The 19,981-nt window shown below is 40.5% G+C and overlaps 1 protein-coding gene across 1 annotated transcript; it reads right to left on the bottom strand.

The window, feature by feature from the left end:
* Window positions 1-258: 258 nt before the first annotated feature.
* On the bottom strand, window positions 259-14,012 carry LOC149279482 (tumor necrosis factor ligand superfamily member 11-like). Its single transcript, XM_089501122.1, has 4 exons — window positions 13,851-14,012; window positions 4,380-4,425; window positions 4,203-4,289; window positions 259-689 (listed from the first exon to the last, which is right to left on the bottom strand). The coding sequence occupies exons 1-4, from the start codon at window positions 14,010-14,012 to the stop codon at window positions 259-261; spliced, it is 726 nt and encodes a 241-aa protein (XP_089357248.1).
* Window positions 14,013-19,981: the final 5,969 nt, after the last annotated feature.

Raw genomic sequence — 19,981 nt, 5'->3', positions numbered from 1 at the left:
TATATCCTTAAGGGGTCCGGCCCATTGGAAATTATTAAAAATAAACAGAACTGCATTATAAAGTACCCTTGTTTTTTTACCCAGTTTGATCTCCTCAATATTCTTATGATGTCAAAACATTTGAACTGGTGCAAAAAAGACTCACGCAACTAAAGATGGACTCTCTATAAGAAACCGAAACTCGCTAACCAGTGTTACATGTGTTCTTCAGTTCCTTTAGTCCTGTGTTTTGAACATAGCACACAAATGTGAATACAATTACACATGTAGATCAAGAATTTTGAAAGCTCCGAAGTAGGTCGCTTCCGGAGCCACGTCCAACAATTGTGAATAAGATGCTTGCATAAATATTTCCTCACCAGCCAGTAACTTAAAAACACCTCCTTGATAAACAGAATAGAAGTTGTAGACAGAGTTTCTTGACCAAACCTCTGTGTTTCCTCCTTTCATCAGCGTCTGAAAGGGCCTCCGGTTCTTGTTTGTTTTACAGATATACATCAAGAGTTGCAGGGCTTTGTCTCCTAATGCTTTTTTTGAACCTTTGTGATGTCTAAAACAGATATTTGCATAAATGAAATAAAATCCGTCTTGTAAGACTTTGAGTTTTCCATTATTGTAACTCATATTTTGTAGGTTCGCCCAGCCTTCTTTGTAATACCAGGATGTAAGGTTCACTTTGGTGTCATCAGCTTAAAAAAGTGAGAAGGTAACATTAGTGTCAATAGCTTTTAGAACAGGTTTGACATTGTATTACAATCATTACAAAGAAAAGCAGCCATAACTGTCAATGATGACCAACCACTAAACCTAAATTTTAAACAGACATCTCTCCTGTCACCAATTATCTAATGAATGAAAACTCAATAATCGTATAACTTCACTCTATCCTAATATTCAGCTATCAATCAGACAGCTAGAGAAAACTAGTTGTATCACTGTATATAAAATAGGATACTTCCAAATAAAATCAGTTTTGTGGCTATGACATTTATATTAGGATGCCAAATAAAAAAAGTTTAAGGAGTTGACTAAAAAGGAAATAAAATCTTCTTTAAAAATATAAACAAAAACATCACAAGAAATAGTTTAGCTCAGTGATTAGACAAGTGGTTGTGGGAAAAGTATTTGTTTAGGAAGAAAACAAATCCAGTATGCAAAAATTACATATTTATACACGAATACAAAAAAAGAGCCCAGAAATATCTGTCTAGACATCCTACGGTTTGGTCAAACTTGTGTAGTAATAGCCAAGTAAAATTGACATTGGTACTTGGGCCTATGACTGGGTGGTCAGACATGTATACTCAAGCACTCTTTTAAAGATTAAATCCTTACATATACAAGGAGTCTGTTATGCGGGACCTAGGACAACACGGATTATGCACCCACAATGCAGAGACGGTAGCGTAGCACAGCACAACGGGTATTGGAAGTTCCACAGTCGAGGCAGGCAGCACAGGAGCAAGGTCAATATACAAGCCAAAGTCGGGGCAGGCAGCACAGAATCGAAGTCAGAAAACAAAGCCAAGGTCAGGAACACGTAGATCAATCAGAATAACTCACGATAACCCAGAGATACACAACAGTGACTCTTTGAACGGGCAATGAACTAATGGGACAGGGGGTTTAAATAGGAAGAATGGCGGGAAACACCATAGCAACCAAAAGGAAACAACAAAGGAAGACGTCATCGCGACCGGCGCACATTAATGGCTTCGGCGCGAAAAATAAATAAACAAACCGGCATCTGCGTGTGCTACACCCGCGAGCGCCGCGGTTGTGCCACATCGGCAGATGCCGCCGAAGTCGAGCCCCGCGAACGAGTCGCGGCAACCCGCTCATAACCCTGCGAGTGCCGCCGACTCGTCGCGGCGGCTCGCTCATGACCACTGGCGCGTCGTGGGCGTGCCACGGCGGCTCGCATGTTATCATGCGTCCGCCGTGGGCGCGCCACATCGACGCGCCCCTCCGTCCGTGCCGCGCGCACAGTACACCTAGAAGACGTGCCCGCGGCACGTCCTCTCAGTGTACGTGCCGCGGGCACGTCACACTGAGGGGACGGGAGCGCGTCAGCGCGCAAGCGCCGCCCACCAGCGGCAGACCGGCGAGGGACCGCGGCGGACACGGCAGGTATGACAGAGTCTGTGTGAATACGGTAGTATTTGTCAAATCTTCACATTTGTGAAGACAAGTTTTGCCAATTCCTTCATGACCAAAAGTTTTTCATAGCCTGAATATTGGAGCTTTTTGTCATATGTTTCAGGACCGGTAAGGCCTTCTTTTGTAGACATATTAATACATCTAACACAGGGGTGGGCAATTAATTTTCCCATGGGGCCACATGAGAAATTGGAATGGTTTTAGAGGGCCAGACCTCTACAAACTACAAACTCCGAAGCCTTGTCCATTTTGTTAACTTATGTGCTGTTTAATAAAGTTATTCAAGCCTACGTCATTGGTAGAGGTGCTTGAATAAGTAAGGCCTGAATAACTATTAGCACAGCACAGAAGTGAACAAAATGAACAAGGCTTCGGAGTGCATACCGTATTTTTCGCTCTATAAGACGCACCTGCTGATAAGACGCACCTAGATTTTAGAGGAGAAAAAAAAGGAAAAAATATTTTGAGCTAAAAAATGGGCTAAAATATTTATTACAATAACTGAATAAGCTATGAACACAGTAAGACACACGCAGTAAGACACACACAGACACAGTAAGACACACAGACACAGTAAGACACACACAGACACAGTGAGACACACACAGACACAGTGAGACACACACAGACACAGTGAGACACACACAGACACAGTAAGATACACACAGACACAGTGAGACACACACAGACACAGTAAGACAGACACAGTGAGACACACACAGACACAGTAAGACACACACAGACACAGTGAGACACACACAGACACAGTAAGACACACACAGACACAGTAAGACACACACAGACACAGTGAGACACACACAGACACAGTAAGACACACACAGACACAGTAAGACACACACAGACACAGTGAGACACACACAGACACAGTAAGACACACAGACACAGTGAGACAGACACAGTGAGACACACACAGACACAGTAAGATACACACACACAGTAAGACACACACACACAAACACAGTAAGACACACACACACAGTAAGACCTCCCTCCCTAACCCCCCTTCTCAGTATCTCCCCTCTAACTCCCTAACCCCCCCTTCTCAGTATCTCCCCTCTAACTCCCTAACCCCCCCTTCTCAGGATCTCCCCCCCCCGCCCCGGTCACTTACCTTAAACTCCTGTGTTGGAAGCGTGAGGCGTTTGTCTCGGGTGCCGGCGCTTCACTGCTGATCGCCGGCGTCTGACGTCATATGCCGGCGCCCAGCGTAAAGCGCCGGCACCCGAGACAAACGCTTCCAACACAGGAGTTTAAGGTAAGTGACCGGGGCGGGGGGGGACACCGGACTCATTGGTGAGTCACCAGGACACTCTTTGCGGGCCGGTCCGAGCTATTCAGCGGGCCGGATGTGGCCCGCGGGCCGTGCTTTGCCCAGGTCTGATCTAACAAATACTTATTAGTACTGAAATGTAAAAAAAAGTGAGCCAAAATAGGAAAAAACTACTTTTTTGCTTAGGATTTATTTTACTGATAGGTGTCATTGCTCACAAACACACGATTTATGTTCCTCCTTAAGTAATACCACAAATGGATTTTTTTTTAAATCATTTTATGAGCACACATAAAAAGTATCTGGTTTGGGGGCAGTGAAGATTTCCTAAAGAAAACAAAAATCTGTACTTCTAGTGGTAGGCATACATTGTTTTCTTTGTGTTCGCTCAGTGAAACAGGATTAGATATAATTTGGGGATTATATCACTGGAACAGCTACAATAATTTTTTCCAGTTAAATTTGTATTACTTTGTGAAACCTTTTGAAGAGGAAAAAACTCTATTTCACCCTCTTCTCACACAGGATCAGGAAGCAGGGTTTGTGACCTTGTTCAAGTAATGATATCTATAATAAGAGCATTATGCTCAGTTGATCCATACATGAGTGTATATATATTCCTAAATGTATATACTGTATGTTCCCCTCTGTCTACAACACCATCTTTTGTATAACAAATAATCATTTGTAGGATGCAACACTTCCAGATACACTCATTTGTTTCCAAGTTCTTTGTTTATTTCATGCTTACTTGTTGTAACATTGGCGATGGTGAGATGTGCAACAGGCCACTTCTGAGGATTGCTGTCCCTTAGGGTGTTTGATGCATCTATCACAGCTGCATGAACATAAAAAAACCATCAATGGAAAAATCATATCAAGGGTTTCAAAGTGGTTTACTTAATGGTTTAAGTTATTTTGAACTTACCGTTGCCTACATGGACTTGTTTCCCTGGTACCATATCTGGTACATCCTGTGATACAAAAACCAAAAATAAATTGAAACCAATCAACTACTATCCATTTCCGTGTTAACTTTTAAGCAAGACAAACACAAAATGCATATACACAATACAAAGCAACTCAGTATAATATGAAATACAAACACCAACATTAGGTGATGGACAGCAGTCACAGTGTTTCTCATCCCAAGGTAAAGATATCCCTTTGGGCAAGCTAGTCTTTCTTATGTTCCCATTAAAACAACTGCTCCTTTAGCCCTCCTTGACAATTTTTTTTTATTATTTGAATGAATAAAGTAATCTGAGAGACCAGTGTCTGGAGATGTCCACCTGCAGCTAATGGTACATGATATAGTACAGTAATTAAGCAATTTACATTCTATTGTTTTTAACCCCTTAAGGACCAGGCTGTGTTTTACCTTTTGTACCATTGGGACCGAGGCTGTTTTAACACTTTTGCGGTGTTCGTGTTTAGATGTAATTTTCTCTTCACTCATTTAGTGAACCCACACAAATTATATGTTGTTTTTTTAAAAAATAATAAAATATGATGAAAAATGTAAAAAACCCCACATTTTCTGACTTTTACCCCAAAAATCTTTTACTCATCCAAAAAAGCTAATGAAAAAACCTACTAAATATATTCTACTATTTGTCCTGAGTTTAGAAATACCCAATGTTTTTATGTTTTTTTGCTTTTTTCTGCACGTTATGGAGCATTAAGTACAGGTAGCGTTTTGCTATTTCAAAACCATTTTTTCCAAATCTGGTAATTCTGCCCCCCATGTGCCATTTCGGGTATCTTTGAAGCCGGCCAATGCAATTTACCCCATCAAATCATATATTTTTGAAAACTAGACACCCCAAGGTATTTCAAATGCTAGTATTTTAACCCTTTCCATGCATGAGATTAGGGCTGCAACTAACGATTATTTTCATAATCGATTAGTTGGCCGATTATTTTTTCGATTAATCGATTAATCGGATAAAAAAAATGAATGTACATTTTTCATTTATTTAAAATAATGTAATAAACAAATTATATTAAATACAAACAGCATAATAAAAAAACTTTGATAAAATGCATTTCTTGCCTTTATTTCGCAACCAGCCCCCCCCCAATTTATGCACGTTTGAGCCCAGGCTTGCCACGCTGCCTCCCAGACATGCCACGCTGCCTCCCACATATGCCACTCCACGCTGCCTCCCACATATGCCACTCCACTCTGCCTCCCACATATGCCACTCCACTCTGCCTCCCACATATGCCACTCCACTCTGCCTCCCACATATGCCACTCCACTCTGCCTCCCACATATGCCACTCCACTCTGCCTCCCACATATGCCACTCCACGCTGCCTCCCACATATGACACTCCACGCTGCCTCCCACATATGCCTGATACACCTTATACCCCGATACACCACTCCATCCTCCCCAGACATGCCACACTGCCTCCCAGACATGCCACACTGCCCTCCCCACATATGCCACTCCACTCTACCCCCAGATAAGCCACTCCACTCTACCCCCAGATATGCCACTGTGGCCCCAGATCTGCCTTATACACCCTGATACACCACTCTGTCCTCCCCAGACATGCCACACTGCCCTCCCCACATATGCCTTATATACCGTATATGCCTTATACCCCCAGATATGTCACTCCGTCCTCCCCAGATATGCCTTATACCCCCAGATACCTCATAGTCCCCTCATAGAGTCACAGACCATACTTTTATAAATAAGTACTGGGTTAATCTTCACTGCCCCCAGGATTTAGATTCCCCTTAGTTTGCCCCCCTTTATCTCTAACTGCACCTTAAGTTAACTTTAATAAATTAATAAAATTAACCCTCAGTCCTCATCATTAAATTAACCCTAAACACCCCATTAACCATAACTGCCCCTAAATTAACCCTAAAGACCCCATCAACCACAACATCCCCTAAATTAACCCTAAAGACCCCATGAACCACAACAGCCCCTAAATTAACCCTAAACATACCATTAACCAAAACTGCCTCAAATTAACCCCAAACACCCCATTAACCACAGCTGCTCCTAAATTAACCCTAAACACACCATTAACCATAGCTGCCCCTAAATTAACCCTAAACACCCTATTAACCATAGCTGCCCCTAAATTAACCCTAAACACCCTATTAACCATAACTGTCCCTAAATTAACCCTAAACACCCCATTAACCATAACTGCTCCTAAATGAACCCTAAACACCCCATTAACCATAACAGACCCTAAATTAACTCCCACCTCCCCTAACTTTCAGTAGCCCAAATATTAATTTTATACTTACAGTTAGATGAGTGTCACAGCCATGAGGTTCTGGCCTTCTGGGAGAAGGAAGGGGGCGGGGCCAGTTGTCACAGTGATTACAGGGAGGGGCTGGTAAGTAGGAGCTGCTGCTGTGAGTCAGACTAAACGGATTATATAATGAGGGGTATTTTTCAGAGTGTTTGCTCTGAAAAAACCCTCATTTAATAATCGATAAAAATCGATTCAACTAATTGATAATGAAATTCGTTGGCAACGATTTTCATTATCGATTATTATCGATTTTATCGATTAGTTGTTGCAGCCCTACATGAGATTCTACCACCAGCCTTTGCCACACTTTGTGTTAGTATTTTTTTGGTATTTTTTTTTACACAAATTGTACTTTGGGTATACATTTATAGCTCCAGGTATACGTCACTATCAAACAACACCCTAATATGTGTTCAACAACATCTCTCGAGTACAGTGATACCACCCATGCATGGGTTTGACTGCTGTTTGGGGTTAAAAGGCCACATTTGGGAAGTGCGCTTTTTTTCCCCTATTTTAGTCAGTCTGTGCCTATGCCCTATCTTTGAGCCTTGGCACTACAATTTACCTCATAAAACCATATATTTTTAAAAACTAGACACCCCAAGATACTTAAAATGGTAGTATTTAACCCTTTCCATGCATCAGATTCTGCCACCAGCCTTTGCCACACTTTGTGGTAGTATTTTTTTTTGTATTTTTTTCACACAAATTGTATTTTGGGTATAAATTTATAGCTCCAGGTATACGTCACTATCAAACAACACCCTAGTATGTGTTCAGCAACATCTCCCGAGTTCAGTCATACCCCACATGTATGGGTTTGTCTGGTGTTTGAGGTTAAAATGCCACATTTTGGAAGTGCGCTTTTTTTCCCCCCATTTCGGTCAGTCTGTGCCTATGCCCTATCTTCGAGCCCGGCCACTCCAATTTACCCCATCAAACCATTCATTTTTTTAAATTAGACACCCCTTGGGTATTTGAAATGCTTTTATTTAAATTTTTCCACGTCAGGATTTTTGGGAAGATACAGCGCTAATTTTAGCACTTGCTCATAATAATAAACTTTATTTTTTAATTTTATTTATTTTACTCTTTTTGGACTTTTTTTTTTTTTACATTTTGCTGGTAAATGTTACCATGTTTTTTTTAAGCTTTTTTTTTTTTTCCTTTTTTTTTTTTATAATTTTTTTTTTTTTTTTTTATATTTTACTAATCACATAGTGATTAGAAAGCTGGGCTCCATTGACTTGTATGGTTGAATGCAGTACCTGTATTCAACCTGCAAGTGGAGCCAGAGTTCTCTAGAGGGTCTGGAGACTGTCTAGCGAACCTTTTTAACTTTATTATTTTTTTTCCCGGGCCGCCGCCATCTTGCGGATGGTGAAGACTGCGTGCAGCTGCTGCTGTGACCGCTCTCCAAGAGGTAAGTGTTTGGTGTCGCTGGATGCCTCCTGATCGAGGCATTCCAGCGACACCATTGAAGTTTAGGAGGTGATCGTTGATAGAGTTTTTCAATGCAGCATTCAATTATAGGTCTGTGTGAACTCTGCCGGGCTGTTCAGATTCATACTTTTAAACTAATGGGAAATAAACCTGTTTGGTAAGCTAGTGTATCATTGAGCCGAATGGGAATCAGAAGGGGTGAGTCCTGAACCTTGTCACTAGCAGAGAAGCATTTTAAGAAAATCATTTGTATTGCTAGTGAGTAGAATAAAAAAAACTCATTTGAATGCCACATTAAATTCCCTAGTCACCTGCTCTTACATATTTCCTTCAAAACAGCAAAACCAATGAATATTGGTGTTACATTTGCAATATTTTAACGCATATTTTTACATCCACAAATACATTTTATATGCTCTCATATTGTGCGTTAAAGATCTGAGTTAAACAGATGAAAAATATTTATTGCCACCTAAAAAAACATCACCATATAGTCATATAAACCTAAGTTTATAACATTGAAAATAGTCATAAAATATACCCTTTAAAGAGCAAGGGCCAATTTAAATTTTAAATGTTATGTGAACGTATCACGCAGTAAATATCTGTAGGACTTGACCCAAATTGGGATTATTCTTGGAAACTCAATCTGATTTCCCACAAATCAGATATTTGAGTTATGCATACAACAGAACTTCAATTATAATTGTTGAGGTCTTTCGGAGCACCTAGTTGACCCTTCAATAACTACTCCAAGATAATCCTAGGGCTCTTCTTGTACATAATCTCATATGGTAAAGTTTCTGTATTTTCCCTCTTGCAGTTGGAGATAAAGTGGAAAGTTTTATGGAAATATGGCAAAAATAAATAAACAGAGTAACATTGTAAATTGTGGCCCGCAGGGACATTGTCAGGCTGCTTGAATATGTCATACTGTAACATAACTTTATAGTGCAATGGAAAACATCAAGGAGATAGAGTGCAACAATAACACCACCACCCGGATGAAGGATTGTAGTGTACATTAATCCATCATAAAAAAGGATTTATTTCCCATAAAAATATTTTTTTGTGTGTGTAATATAGGGGTACTGATCGTGAGCAGTTAATTTCAAGAGGAGTAGTAAAACAGGTACATTGTTAAAAATGTTAGATACCTTTTGTCCAGCCGCGCTGAATTTCTGCTTTAACTGTTCAAATAAGAGCAATTTTTGTTTGTCATCTGGCAGCTGATCTGATATCCAGCCTGGATCCATCTGAAAAATAATTAATAAATTAAATGCATTTTCAATAGATTAGCATAACATTCCAATGTGCATTATACATAAATTTTAAATAATTCCTTGAAACAGCCAGTAGCATAGACAAAGTATGGGTTTTATTTAGCGACATTTCACTTAGGAAAGAGAATAATCATTTTATCTGCTCTTAAATATACAAATTTCTTCTACCACTTCCTTTAGATAATTCAAGCCAACAGACACAAACACACAGCTCCCTATGAGATCCTGAGTTGTTCTCCAAGATAACCACACAGCAAATTATTCCATGTCATCTGAATACTAATCCAGTTTACACTATGAATTTTTATTAATGTTTAAACTATTTTAAATGGTGTACAACTAATTACATTTTGTTTATCAAGGCCAAATGGTTTCCTACCAAATTCCATCAATATTTAAAATTTAATAGGTACTGAAGTATCTCCTGGCCCTGTCAGAAAAAGGCACAACGGTTGCAACAGGCAGGGCCGGCCGAAGACTTAACGCCGCCTGGGGCGAAGTTTAAAATGCCGCCCCCCGCCGACGCCGGGGGGCGGCATTATCTACCCACCCACCGGTACTTACCCTTAAACAGTCCTGCGGCGAGTCTCCCTGTGCTGCCACGGTGCCGGCTTGTAATGCTGAGCGCCGGAAATTCACGTCACTTCCGGCGCTCTGCATTACAAGCCGGCACCGAGACCGAACAGGGAAACTCGCCGCAGAGGAGAGAGAGACAGGGGCGCCGAGCGGGTAAGCGAAAACCACTCTGTGCCCCTCTCTCCTCCGCTTCAAAAAAAACAAAGGCAAAGTGCCGCCCCTTCTGAAGTGCCGCCTGGGGCAATTGCCCCAGTTGGCTCCATTGTAGGGCCGGCCCTGGCAACAGGATCTCTGATGTGTAATTTATACACATTCCTATTTATCTGAATATTTAATAAGCTCAGGAGCAGCTCCGCCAAACTCATGACAATTAGAGGTTTCTGTGGACTTGAGCAGACGTGAGCGGACATAAGCCTCAGCAAGCATGGCAGCAAGGTGGTGGAAAAAGCTTCTGCCACCTATGTCCCCCAAATAGCTTATCTGCGTGTCCAGTTTGTAAGTGCCCCCTAAAAACCTCTTTGTGCCCCCATAAAAGAAACATTAAATAATGTCAGATTAATATATTTTTGTTAAACTCTACTGGGAGTTATCTATATTGGCTGGTTCGTACATGCAGAGGTTGTGTGTAATATGAATTAAATAAGGTAGTTAATTTTCAACCTGTAACATTTATTATTTTGTTAAGTGATTAAGGAAGCTGACACCAAAATGTCAGATTTATCGACATAATGGTTTTCTTTTTCTCTTACACTAATTTTACATAACTCTTTTTCTCTTCTTGAAGGGGTTACCCCACTTGACACTTAACATCTGGCATTTTATTCTTTCCTTTGAATATTAAATCACACAAAAATACCACAGACACTTAAAAAGGCTTTGCCGTTTCTATGGCAACAACCTATGAGTACCTGCTTTTGTGTTACATGACAAGTGTTCATTATTAAGGAATAATTTCTGAGTAGGGTTTGAGTATTGAACCGTACTGGAAATTCAGTTTCTATGCAGAATTTAGGCCTTAAAAGTGTTAGAGTCAGCTGAGTAGGTAACATCTCCTTTAATTATTCAATAAATGCAAAGAAATTCTTTAGTCAATATCACATGATATGAAAACTTCCTAGGACCTAGGAGTGATTTATTCTCAAGAGTGAGTTATTCTCAAGTGTGCAAAATACACTAGGGCCCAATTGAAGACTGGAATCAGCTGAATGACGTGCATCTGCGGTCAACCTAACTGAAATGTAAAACAGAAAATATGTAAAATGAATACAAATCTATAATTCTAATCTGCTCATACGTGCTACCTAGAAAAAAATAAGCATTTCTTCTGATACCAAAGGGGTTTTCCATTTTTCAAAGGTCCATTTTTTTCCAAACTAAATCCGGCTATTTGTTGTGTGGTAGTGCATCTAGGATTAACAAATATGTCTCCTGCCAGTATAGTATTTTCTTTGTAAAATCCCAACAGCATTGTTTACCCTCCCTTATTTCCTGTTAAAAGTAGCAGCGTAAAGTGTTACTGGCCAGGAGAACAATGCATAGGTTCTGGCACCGGTATGCTGACCTCTTGTTTGCCTTACCTCCGCTGTGCCCTTGGCAGAATGACGTAGCTGCCATCAGCACTTAATCACCTTAATAACTTCCGAAGTAATGAAGAATTTTTGGCAATGTTTTGCTAATCATCCTTGTTAAGGGCTATTCCAACCTCATGTAATGCTCCACTGTGTTTTAAGAGCAATCACTTTAGTACTGTATAATAGTTCCCTTTGTTCGCAAACACTCAATTGGTTACATAAAAAGTGTGAGTACACTCATATATTTTTACAATTATAAATGGTCACACCAACCACACACACACATGCTTATGCTACATTTACTATGTGGGCAAATTCAATGTGGGATACATGCATGAAGTAACAGTCAAAAGCGAAAAAGACAGGCACTGCTGCACTATTTTACTCTATAGCAAGTGTTTTTTTGTGGTGGACTTGTCTTAGAAGCATAACATTTTAGTCCCAGATTACTTTGTGTCTGTAGCCCATGATAAACCTATCACACTGGATATTAAGTGTTTGGGGTTTTTTTGTCACAGGATGAAGATTTTAACAAAGTGTGAAAATAAACTCCTTTGCAAAGTCACTGGTGCTCATAGATGGCATGTATTATAGGCATGATGAGGATAAAACCTATGATATTTTAAAAAGAAACACACTTAATATTCCGTTATCCATAGCATAGCAGATCTATAAAGTGTTATCATAGGTCGTTTGAGCATCACTCCATTGGCTAGTAATTAACCAGAGTCAACTCAAATCCCCATCCCTGGTTATCTTCTGTTTGGGTTACAAGTTGCCTTCTTCTGTATTAAGAAAAACAAATACTACAAGTATTAACCACCTTCCCTTTACATTGTGAGCTGTAGCATGCAAAATTCTTGATGCAACATGTTGGTCACCCCCTACTCTTAGTACATTGTGGAATATGGTGGCATCTTATAAATTACCCATAACAACAATAAGAGGACCAAGTGATTAAAATCTAGAAAGTAAAGTGAAGAGCTATGTGTGTGTGGTTTTTTTTTTACAAAGACATGGTCATGCTCTGAAACCAAAAGAAGTTCTCAGAAACAGGAGGAAGTGGAGAGCAACTTTCACTGTCTTAAGTGACATGTCGGAAATACTAAAAAAGGCTGAAAAGAAATAACCGGAAAAAAACCCGTAAAGCCCAGGAAACCATGATGTATGATAAGCGGAATTTACTTTATTAGGAGGGACCTTCCTAGTTTGTGTAGGTGCATATAATAAAAGCTTCACGCATAAAAGATTTTGGTTACAATCCAATTGTGAAATGGAAATGTGAACCGGGGAAGTGAGGTGGGTGGCTAAAATATTGATCTACTTTTATAACTTTTGTATAGTGTCATTTTGATTTATTTGATTTATATTATATCATTTCTTTATATTCATTTTCTGTAGAAATATAGTTGGAAACAATGTCCCTTTTTGTGTACAATGAATATATTATTTGCCTTGTCTCATAAATAGCTAGGACACATGTGTAATTTATCTCACCCAAGATTCAAAAATTCCCATCACAAACTATTATAAATATTTCCATGGAGTAAATGACTTTACAGAACCCACCAAAAGATAGACAGGTAGGTATACATACACACGCTTACAGAGTCAATTGGATCTCATGCAAGGTGAAAAACATTACAATATGAATACAGAACACCTTAGTGATTTTTAGTATTGTTTCATTTATTATTATTATCTTATATATATATATAACACTTCTTTCAATACATATATTCAAGGGGTATAACAAGACTAGAATTGACTAAGACAACCCGATTTAATTTAAAAGTACCATGTAAACTCTATCTAGCAGGTCCCTCCACACCAGTGTGTCGGTGTAAATCGTTTGCACTGAATGGTACAGTTTATACTGTTTGACAAACTCATATTGATCAATCTTGGGATAAATTGAAGAGATGATAACCATAAAATAATAAATACACACACTTTCCTGGAATCATCCCAATGTAATGTTTATTGGGATGATGCCCTAACAAGATACTCTCAAACCCTGACTCGCACATTTGGGATAAAACTCATACTGTATGGAACCGATCACCCCATAAAATGTTAACCTTACCACCTCTGTTACAAACCCAAGTCACCCTACAGCTGCCAGGCAGAGCCACATCAGGGATCATCGCTCCAATATAGGACACACATGAGAGGGGCTGCGATAGTAGATCAATGCCCGTTGGTTAACAGCAGAATTAAGCCAAACTCACCTGTGCCTTGAAGTATAGGAACAGTCCCAAAGTGCAGCCCACCTGTGCCACCGCCAGGAAGATCAGGGCAAACAGAACGGACCTGGGCAGCGTGTGAGAACGATCTGGGCTCTCCAGGGCCCTCAACTCCTCGGCCCCTCGCAGATACCCACCAGGGCTCATCTCCGGTGAGCGAGCCGAGCCAACACCGCAAGGCTATCACCAGAGTAGCGGCTGTCAGCGATGCCCTGACAGAGATAAAACCCACAGGGCACGGGGAGGGCTTTAAACTTTCAACCAATCACAGAGCATGATAGTTTGCCTGGATACGCCCCTTTCTTAGAGGCTTGCGTAAGGCGTTCCATGTAAAGAACGGCGGATCTTGTGCGATGTGATAACGGGAAACGGCAAACGGCAAACGGCATGTGATTAGTACCGGGAAAAACTAAATAGGGTCTTCCTAAACCTCGGTTACTACGAAATGAGCCAGTTATATAAATATTAGAATCTGATTGGGGTCAAGGCGAATTTGGCATCTACAGCAAATAGCTAGCCCTATAGCGGCGATTTACTGTCAGTGGTCAGGCGAGAGCAAAGAACGGGCTCTTTACACCAGATGACCGCTAAACACCGTTGTGGTATCATCACTAACAAAGAAACCTGTGTCAGAATAGTGAGACGGAGTGTGTGGGGATGTGTGTGTGTGTGTGTGTATGTGTGTGACCAGGGCCGGCCCTATAATGGGGCAGACTGGGGCAATTGCCCCAGGCGGCACTTTAGAAGGGGCGGCACTTTGCCGCCCCAAGCGCTTTTTTTTTTTTTGAAGCGGAGGAGAGAGAGAGGGGCACCGAGTGGTTTTCGCTTACCCGCTCGGCGCCCCTCTCTCTCTCTCCTCTGCGGCGAGTCTCCCTGTTCGGTCCCGGTGCCGGCTTGTAATGCAGAGCGCCGGAAGTGACGTCAATTTCCGGCGCTCAGCATTACAAGCCGGCACCGTGGCAGAGCAGGGAGACTCGCCGCAGGACTGTTTAAAGGTAAGTACCGGGGGGGGGGGGGTCGTAGATTATGGCGTCGGCGAAGTTTAAAATGCCGCCCCCCCCCCGGCGTCGGCGGGGGGGCGGCGTTTTAAACTTCGCCCCAGGCGGCGTTAAGTCTTCGGCCGGCCCTGTGTGTGACATGCAAACACACAACTACCCACACGCATTCATCTTGAGTGCACCTCTGTATAACAAGCAAGCATAAGTTTACACTCAATTTGTAGGGGGGATACCTGTGTATAATACGCACCCATCAAATGTCAGTAATTGGTGATCAGATCGTAATAATATAAAAATTTTAAAATAATAAAAATATTGTTGAGTTTATGTTTACAAAATTTTTTTTTTTAAAGCAATGGTGTTGCTCCATAGCTTACATTGGCCCCTTTAATGCCACAATGGAGTTATAGATGTGATCTCAGGACTGCAGTGATCATGCAGCAGGAAGAGGAATTGGTGTTGGGCAGATCCTGTGGATGCAATCAGGGTGCCACGGCTGACATGATACTAAATGTGGGGGGGGGCATTAATTCACAAGGGGTGCTTGCTGGGGGCATCAGGTAAATCAATACTAGGGGGGGGCTGGGTGATGGGATAAATATACAATGTGGGGCTAGCTAGGGTCAATACACAAGGGTGTGGAGACACTACGGTGACCACATCGGCCATATTTTCCAGGACACATATAGCTTTTACATATTGCTGACCAGCCCAGATAAAATGCTGCCCTGCAGTGTATAGACTCATGGAAGGAGCCAACTAGTCAGATATACATTATTGTGGCAGAGTCTGTCCTGTTGTGTGTTTGGGTGTCGGTGTGGCAGAGCCTGTCTCGGTGCGTGTTTTTGGGTGTCAGTAAGGAAGAGCCTGTCCTGGAGTGTGTGTTTGGGTGTTGGTGTGGCAGAGCCTGTCCTGGTGTGTGTGTGTGTGTGTTTGGGTGTCGGTGAGGCACAGGCTGTCCTGGTGTGTATTTGGTCATCCGTTTCCTGTCACTTTACTTACTGTAGAGAGCAATTGAACTATTTAATTTTTACTTATCCAGAGATAAAACTTTCTAGGCCCAGAAGTCAATGAGAGGAAAAGTAAAGGTTTTCTGTTATTTACTCTATTCCAATCTGCATATCTTATTAAAAAGGATTAGTGGCACTAAATTGTTGCTTCAGGCATCCCGTGTATGATGACTTTTTTTAGTGTACTGATGTACTCCCAATCCCATCACATTACAATGTGCATTAGAAAATCAGGAAAAGATGGGCATGGATGGTGGGCTGATTTGGGGGCATTTGACTAGACTTGCCCCCCAGGCCTTAGGCTGCCAGCCCTCTCCAGGCATGTCTACTTTATCCCAATAAAAATGAAACTACAAAATCTGGGACTGGGTAGTATGCATCTCTAAAGAGGGTTACGTCCGCCCTGAGTTTTAGTGATTTGTGTGGAGTGGTATTCTTCAATGGTTATAAGAAAGAGTATAAACTTTGTAATACATAAATATTTTTTATATGTATTTTATAAAGACATTACTGTGTCCAAATATAGGAGACAATTGCCAGATCAGAAGCCAACAACTGATCAGGGGCAACATCCATTCAAATCAGTACCATGGACAGTGACTGAAATGTAAAGGCCATCTATAGTGACCACAACTAGGATTGTCATTTTATAACTGATATCCTGCAGCCTACAGGGAACTAGATTGATTTGTACTTCTAAACACTTATGTTGTCCCTGAGCTCAATAATACATATGATAATTATAATCTTGGGGGTATTCCATATATGTGGCCCTCTCAGGAAAAAGTACTTCTCAGATGTGGACCTCATAATAGATACCTTTCCAAAGGTGCTGAACTCAATGAAAACCCACTAGTAGTTCTGAAATTATGAGTTTCTCCAGAGCAAAACACCTGAGGGGAGTTAACTTTGAAATTAATGTAGTCTATTCAGAGAACACTTTGCCAAATTCTAAAAGCAAAGTCCCTTTGAATTTTATTTAGCTAAAACTTTATGAATTGCTTCACTGAACTATCTAATTTCACCATGTACTTCCATTCTAACTACATATGTGCCAAGTATAGGTATATGGGTGGAACATTTAGTAACAATGTGTTTTATTTCCTAATAATACCTGACCCTTTTTTCTAATGTGTACAAATCCAGGACAAAACCTAACCTAAGGGTATCCTAACATAATAAACATAAATGAATAAATTATTGTCTATGGCAAATAATGAGAGGTCATTTTATGGCTCTATATGAAGATCTAGTCTTTGAACCTGACTTTATAATCAGCCTCCTCTACTCTACTTTCTGCAGGGTTGTGCCAGATTGATAACCTGGTTTATTTTAAGGAAAACCAAGCTCATGGAACGCCTGTCAAGGACTGATTTTAATGTGCATGGTAAATCAGTATACCACCAGGGGACATAAACCTAATCCCAAAATCAGATGTTTTCCTTTTTGGTTCTAGAAATGCATCAGAATCAGTTCTAAACATAATCACAAATTAATTATTGCAAATTTCCATTGTCAGATGAAGGACTCCTGCATGAACCACAATGATTGTAGCTATAGAAGAAAATAGGTAAAATTTTCTTTTTACACGGACAAGGTTCTGTCTTAAAACCCTTGCAATCTAGGTCAAGTAAACAAAGAGGCCTGTCCTTTTCCACTGGGTAATTTCAAAAGCCTAATTAGACCAACTAAAATCATGTATATACAAATCAGTCTGTGTAAGTGGCTTTGAGATGAACAAATCTTTTTTTTCTATTTTTTCCCACTCATGTTATATATACAGTATATACAGTATATTTATGTGTGTGTGTGTGCCAGCAGATCAGCTATTTGGGTGGGTGTTAACAAAGTCAGTATGGGTACAGGACACAAAAAATGCTGTAAAATGCCCAGGTTTTATCAAATACAACCATTAAACATCTGGTATAATTTGCAGCATCTCAAACACTGGAAACTTTATATGAATGTGTAACATTATGAAGGTAATTTGGTTTAGTTCCTTCCAGGGCTCAGTTGTGATGATGATTAAGCACATAGCACCAAATTCTTCTCTGTTTCTTCTGTCAAGTGTTCCTCTGTCTTGCCAGCTTGATGTCTGGCCTGATGACCTCAGCATTGGTTTTCAGATTTACTCAATTGTTGCTTGCTGTCAGGTGTAGCTCAAGCTTTTGTTTATTTAATAGCTGTATTGGGCCCCCATCTTTCACCAAAGTAATACAATAAATATACTTAAAGGAAGGAAAATCCTTTGGCCTTGCCATTTTTCTCAGGAAATTGGTAAGGGGAAAAAATTCATAGGTAAGATTTTTTTTAGCCTCAATACATTTCCTTTCAGTGAACTGGTCTACCATTTTATAACATACGAAAAGGCCAGGTTCTCTTGTAGTTAACATTATATATGGTGTTGTGAGTGCATACATTCCCAGACACACAAAACATACTATTTGCCCCACATGAAGAAACCCTATGGCAGGAACATTAAGATACCTATATGTTTAAAGTGATAATAAAGCCTTCACTAGCACGAGGTCACTAACATTTAAGTAGCAATTTGTGGGTGTCCATTGTTCTTCTTCCATATGATACTCAAGTCGTTCATCTTGTAGTACTGCTTATCTATCTTTTCAATTTAGCTAACCCCAAGCAAGGAGAGAATCCAAGTTCTTCTACTTCACTGGATATATAGAACTACAAGATGTTGGAAAAATATATGCTGGCTGAGCATACTTCTATTGTACTGCTAGTCTAGGGGCTTTCTCTTCTAACATAAGTAGCATGGAAAAGCTACTTAATAACTGTACTATAAGAAATGGATACCACAAGCTGTTCATATGTATGTGTGGATGTGATACAATAACATGTATGAGGGTAGTGGGTACAGTGTTATGCTGCACTATGACCTCCCCATCCCTGAACTCCTTCCCAGTTTCTCTCCCACCAAGACTCAACCCAATAACAAAACAGGAGCCAATATTGGTATAAAATAGACCACACTGCTTAATTAAACAGAGTTATACAAATTATACCATTTACCCCCAGGGTCCTCACTTGTCCACTCTTCTTTTAACACTCTTTTAACACTTTCCAATCCAACAATGCTAACTACTAGCCGGCTCTTAGCTCAGTGGGCACGTCCAATAATAGTGAGAAGTTAGCGGTGGGACGAGGCCTCAATATGACTTCTATTAACCATGACTCCTCCTCCTTCCATTGCCAACCCGACTGGCAAGGACACACACACCTTGCCTGCTGTGACAAGAAAAAAGGTTAACATATACAACCAAAACAAATAAGTAAAAACAAACAAAGAAGGGGAGGGTGGTCGAGGGGGATAGAGGTATAATGGCTGCTGGGAGCACCCTACCTTAAATAAGCTCCCCTCACCAAGACCACACATCACCTGGACAGGCACTCACGCCACGCATACCCCACACCCATACATGAGCCCTGTCTGCCCAGCTGCGCCTGGCTACCAGAGACTCTATGGGGAAGATGGCTGCTAGAATGTTTTTTAGAAACTCCTGCGGTGACTGTGGGACAAAGATCTTAAAAACAGTTCTTTACAAGTTGTGTTTAGTACCCAAGCATATATTTTGTTTTACATTTTGAAGTTGTCCAATACTGTGACTCTACTGAAAATCAGAAATTGTAGGCGGAAATTTCATCAGACCATATTCACTTTCCATTATGAGGGACCAAAGCGACCCTTTTTCACAGAAGAAATTTGCCCACACAAATTACTCTTATATGTATGGGTTTTTGAAAACAAATATCTGGAAACTGATCTTTTTTAACATCAATCACACATAAAGTAGGTCTTATTAAGAAGAAAGGCATAAGGGGATTTCCTCAGTATCAGGTAAATAAATACCACCTTTTAGTGTATGGTTAGTCTTTAAGTGTTCTTGGATTGGATTCAGGCCATTACTTCACAGGGTCTTGGTTTCAGAATATGTGCGTAAGCTGTGGTTTGAAATTGGTATTTCTGAGTGGAAGTGGTAAAAGGAAACCTATTTTCTTACAAACCATGAACTTTTTCAGAATTAAGATCAAGGTTTTGATTATTAGGTTAATTAAAGATGAGGAAAGCACATGTGTACTTTGTGTT

The sequence above is a fragment of the Sceloporus occidentalis genome, unplaced genomic scaffold (assembly GCF_023333645.1).
Source record: "Sceloporus occidentalis isolate IW3139 unplaced genomic scaffold, rSceOcc1.0.p SCAF_164, whole genome shotgun sequence".
NCBI lineage: Eukaryota > Metazoa > Chordata > Lepidosauria > Squamata > Phrynosomatidae > Sceloporus > Sceloporus occidentalis.
This window is presented reverse-complemented; position numbering and strand designations above follow the sequence as displayed.